Below are 5,647 nucleotides of genomic sequence, written 5' to 3'. Positions count from 1 at the left end.
TTGTCTCCTGGGCTCATGCTGACCCTGCAGATGTCCCCACATGCTCTGCGCACACCACTCTTGCTCACAGGTCCCACATGTCTCTCCAATCCTTCCCTCTTCCCCCGCAGTAGTGGCACCTCACCACAGCAGGTTGGTGCATCTCCAGGCTCAGGGGTCTTTCCAGAGGGCCTGCCCCGTGGGGGGAGTGGTGGGGAGGAAGAGAGCAGGATCAGCTCCTGGGGCATGTCTGAGCACAGCCTAGCCATCCCTCACTGTGGGCAAGCCCCTTCTCCCAGGCTGAGGCACACATGCAAGATGGACACTTCTCCATCAGCCCTGCTTCATGCAGGGCTCTTCAGCCCAGTCCCAGTCCTCGTCCTCCTACTCCACCCCCAGACATCTGCTAAAGCCCTGAAATTCCTTGTTTCTCACAGCCAACACACAAGTCTTTCTCCTGGCCCTCCCCACCGCACAGCATTGCCTCAGCTCGTACTCAGTAGCATGGTCCTCAGCAATAAATATTGGGATTATCTTTTGAAGACAGGGTAGAAATTTCTCTGAGGCTGTCTGCAGAGACTATTAAGTAATGCATATTCATTATTTTGGGGGGTTGATTTATTTTTGAAAATAAGCACAAGGCTGGAAAATAAACACAAGTGCTTGGCCAGATCACGGGGAGTGTCTAAGAGCACAAAAGACAGGTGAGTACAGCTCCAGATCTGGCTCTCGGTCTTGGTTCTGCCCTTGGTCCCTCACAGACCACCCTAGTACTTTCAGCCTGCATCCTTCACTCCATGACGAACCCCAGAATACAGAAGAGCAACCCCTTGACTCTATTCCTGATAGCACGCATTTGGAGAAGGTGTTGAGGCTTATGGGTTTGCCTTGAGCAGCCCCTTTTGTTACTGTGGTGCCAGCAGGGAGGCCAGCTATGACCCAGAGCTGCACATTGCCTACTGCCTCCTGCAGCCACAGGGCTGTCACCATCGAGACAACAGAACTGTCATCAAGGTATATGAGACCTCAGGGCTAACCCAAACAGAAGAGCACAACATTGCCACGTCCTGCTGCTGGCCACGGCCATGGCTCCAGGGAAGCAGCAGCCCCAACCTGAAGGCAGCAGAAAGGCAGAGCCCAGTGGGCAGTGAAGGGCAGCCCCGAGGGCCACCAGAGCTGCTCCTCCATGTGGCAGCTGGGCTCTTGGCCCTGAGCCCATCCTGCATGCTGCGGCTGCTCCCCCAGCTCTAGAGGAGATGGGAAGAGATGCCAGGTGAGATCAAGGAATTTCTGATGGCTTCCTCATTGGGTTTATCTACACAGGAAGCAGTGTTCTATCAGAAAATAATTAACCTGTAGGAGGCTAAGAATAATATTTTATAAATCAGAAAAGCATATATAGAAAATAATAGTACAGATACATAATTAAAAAGTATGTAATTTTTTTCAGAGTAAATCTGGCATTTCTGATTATAGGCATATTATTGTAGGTGAATACGCTGAAGGATTGTGTATTCTACCAGTGTCCTCACTGCATCCCTTAGTTCCTGGTTTCTCATGCTGTAGATGAGAGGGTTCACTGCTGGAGGCACCACCGAGTACAGAACTGCCACCACCAGGTCCAGGTATGGGGAAGAGATGGAGGAGGGCTTCAGGTAGGCAAACATGGCAGTGCTGATAAACAGGGAGACCACAGCAAGGTGAGGGAGGCATGTGGAAAAGGCTTTGTGCTGGCCCTGCTCAGAAGGGACCCTCAGCACTACCCTGAAGATCTGAATATAGGAAATAACAATGAAAACAGAACAACCAAATAGCACAGAAACACTGAATACAACTAATCCAGCTTCCCTGAGATATGCATCTGAGCAGGAGAGCTTGAGGATCTGGGGGATTTCACAGAAGAACTGGTCCACAGCATTGCCTTGGCAAAGGGGCAGGGAAAATGTACTGGCTGTGTGCAGGACAGCATTGAGAAAGCCACTGCCCCAAGCAGCTGCTGCCATCTGGGCACAAGCTCTGCTGCCTAGGAGGCTCCCGTAGTGCAGGGGCTTGCAGATGGCAACGTAGCGGTCATAGGCCATGATGGTGAGGAGGGAATACTCTGCTCCAACAAAGAAGAGTGAAAAGAGAATTTGTGCAGCACATCCTTCATAGGAGATGGCCTTGGTGTCCCAGAGGGCATTGGCCATGGCTTTGGGCAGAGTGGTGGAGATGGACCCAAGGTCGAGGAGGGCGAGGTTGAGGAGGAAGAAGTACATGGGGGTGTGGAGGCGGTGGTCACAGGCTACAGTGGTGAGGATGAGGCCGTTGCCCAGGAGGGCAGCCAGGTAGATGCCCAGGAAGAGCGCGAAGTGCAGGAGCTGCAGCTCCCGCGTGTCTGCGAACGCCAACAGGAGGAACTCACTCACAGAGCTGCTGTTGGCCATTTGCTGTTTCTGGGCATGGGGTCCTGCTGAAGGAACAGAAAAACACTGATAGTTTACAACAGAGTTATCTTGGAAAAAAATATTTCAATTTTTCATGTAAGCATGTATTTCTCATTTCAGAGGAAAACTCATCACATTTCTAATTTAATCCCTCCCAAACAAATCTCCACTTCCGTTCAGACTTTTGACAGGTTCCTTTCATGACTTCTGGCTGATGCTGCTTACGTGTTTCACTGAGAGCACGGACTCTGTGTGGGCTTTGCGGGAGTCAGCCCTGCCCCAAAGCAAGTGGTAAAGTTCATATGGTGATTTCTATTTCATCTCTTTTGTTCTAGCTGCCCCACCACACCTGAAGGTTATTTATGAGGCATTTCTAAGCATTTCTACTGTACTTAAGTAAACCTTGTGGATCATCAAAGGGACGTTGTCCTTAGTGCAGTGTCCTTTAGAGAGCACATCCAGTCTGTCTGTGAGTCATAGTGTCAACTGCCCTGTGCTGGTGCCTCTTTGGAGAGAAGAATCCAGTCTCAAAGCACACATTTCCAGACACCTCACCCTGTACTCCCCTTTCCCCAAGCACACCGAGGGCTCACTCCAAGTGCATGTGAAACCCCCATCCCCAGCCAGCCTGGGAACAAGAACAGCAGCAGCATGGCCAGGTGGAAAAGCCAGGAGGAATGCCAGCGTGCTGCTGCCGGAGAGGCAAGGCCAGGGCGGGACAGACGGACACTCAGCAGACCCTCCTGTGCTGCAGCTCTGCCTGCAGAGGAGGCAGCTCATGCTCATTGCAAATGCTTTGTGCTCTGCTTTGGCCTGCAGACACCTCCCAAAGACAGGAGGTTTGTAGCTCCTAAAGATCAGCTTAGACCAAACCTTAGAGGACCACAATGTGATGTTGGTGCTGTCTGTGAGACGAGGCTTGGGAAGGTACGTTACAAATTTCATCACTGACAGACTGATTTCTCAGTGCAATACTCCAGGAGTTTCAGTCTCCTGTACAAATCTGACAATTCATTACCACGAAACCTGCTCCCCTCCACAGCAGGAATGTGAAAGCACAGACGGCAGAAAAAGCCTTACCCTTCAGGTAAATCAAGGCTCGATCTTCCTCTTGAAACGCCCCCTCATAATGTCATTATCTAAAGCACTGCATAACCAGAGAGAACCATCTGAACATATGTTATATCAGCCATCGGATGTGCCAGATGTACAAGACCTCTTAGGCAACTGCACCTGCATTGCCCTGCTGCCAGAGACTCACGGCGTCAAGAGCACGCAGATCTGTCCTGCCACACACTCTCCTCTCCCCGTGCCACCTGCACTCAGAGCCCCCAGCCCTGCTGCGCTGTGCAGAGGAGCTGCTCCTGGGCAGAGCTGTCTCTCTGCACCACTGCCCGCTTGCCAGGAGCTCCCCTTGAGCCTAGGAGACTGGCCATCTCAACAGCACAGCACCCAACCATGGCATCACAGAATCATAGAATATCCCGAGTTGGAAGGAACCCTTAAGGATCATTGAGTCCAACTCCTGATTGCTTGCTCTGTGCCATTGTGCTCCCTCGAGGTGTCCCCAAGGCCTCAGGGATGACAGTTCCTTAAAACTCTCCTGGGGTGTGGTGTTTGAAACAGACTGAAGTCATTACTGACTGCTTCTCTCTGTAGATGTCAGAGACTGATTTTTTTTAAGTGTGATTTGTGCTGTTGGAGTGTGGTTGTCAAACATGTTGTGCTTTAACCTGTCAGGCACCTCAGCGCCACACAGATGTTAGCTCACACCCACCCCCCAAAAAAGATAATGGGTTGAAATAAAGATAGTTTAAAAGGACAGAAAATGAATATGAAAACGAAATGAATATGAAGATGAAATAAATACTAAGAAATTTTATTTTTATTATTATTGTATGTATAAAGGAAGTGATGCACAACGCAATTGCTCATCACACGCTGACCGCTGCTCAACCTTTCCCCCAGCACGGGTCTCCCTGAACCTGGACAGCCTACATTAGGATCTCCTATGCAGGTCCCTTGACCTTACTTTGTTTTAGGGCAATACAAGTTTTCAGAAGGATTTGGAACATTTGCTTCCCTTTCTCAAATACTTCTTCTGCTGTGCTACCCCACGTAGTGATGTCATCAAGGGATTGCAGGTGTTCAGGAGCTTCCCCCTTTTCTAGAGCAGCCTGGATCAGCCCACGGCAAATGGTAGGGCTGTGTTTCCAGCCCTGGGCCAGTCAATTCCAGGTGGACAGGATGACCTAGCATGTGAAAGCAAAGTGGGGTCTTCACACTGCTGCCAGAGGGATGGAGAAAAATGCATTAGCAATATTAATTGTGGCATAGCGCTTGGCTGCCTTTGACTCCAGTTTGTACTGAATGAAGTTCTAGCATGCCCGGCACAGCAGCACTCAGCAGTGGTGTGATTTCATTCAGGCCACAAACGTCCAATGTTATCTTCCACTCACCATTAGAATTTTGCACGGTCCATATGAGACTATTAAAGGGTGAGCAAGTGTTGCTGATCATTCCTTGGCTCTCCAGTCAATGAACCAGCTCATGAATGGGAATCAGGGAGTCTCTGTTATTGCAATATTGCCTCAGGCGCACTGTTGTGGTAGCGATTGGCACCTGTCGTTCATTGGCCATCAGCACCTCCACAGCAGCAGGGTCCTGTGAGAGAGTGGGCAAGGTAGACAACTGTTTCCTGTCCTCCGTCTCCAAGGCAGCTGTGCCATAAGCCCACCAATACCCTTGTGGACCTTTGAAGTACTCTCTCCTGAAGTAGTCTATGCCAAGGTTGCACAGAGCCTCCAGGCCAGTCCCAATGGGTTGCATTTGCCACTCCTTCCCAGTTGGACTCACTTCAGCCTGGGTTTGATGTGCCAGGCCAATAATCTTCAAAGTCGATTTGAGGACTTTTGTCACTGATTGTTCCCTTCCTCCCCCTGGCTGGAGGCTGGGTCCCTCCAGTCCTGCTCATAGTATTAATTATGCTGTTGGGAGGACTGCCGCTAGAAACTGGAGCAGCAATTTTCTCAGAAGAACCACTTTTTGCCAATGTTTTTTCCTTGCACTTCATGTATGTTTCCTTGCCTCTAGTGTGGAGGTAGATTTTTTGCACCCCATTTTCTCATGGCCTTTCCATGGTCACACAGTCAAAACCACAGGGTGACACATAGTATGCACCCACTATATGAATTTTATTGATGCTTACACCTGATAGTTGAGGTATTGGTTAGTGCAGGTGA

General features: G+C 50.1%; 1 protein-coding gene across 1 annotated transcript; it reads right to left on the bottom strand.

The window, feature by feature from the left end:
* Positions 1-1,460: 1,460 nt before the first annotated feature.
* Positions 1,461-2,423, bottom strand: LOC137845828 (olfactory receptor 14C36-like). The gene has a single exon (XM_068663309.1). It carries the CDS (start codon positions 2,403-2,405, stop codon positions 1,461-1,463), a length of 945 nt encoding a protein of 314 aa, XP_068519410.1. The 5' UTR covers positions 2,406-2,423.
* Between the last annotated feature and the right edge of the window lie 3,224 nt (positions 2,424-5,647).

Source organism: Anas acuta, chromosome 29, assembly GCF_963932015.1.
Source record: "Anas acuta chromosome 29, bAnaAcu1.1, whole genome shotgun sequence".
NCBI lineage: Eukaryota > Metazoa > Chordata > Aves > Anseriformes > Anatidae > Anas > Anas acuta.
This window is presented reverse-complemented; position numbering and strand designations above follow the sequence as displayed.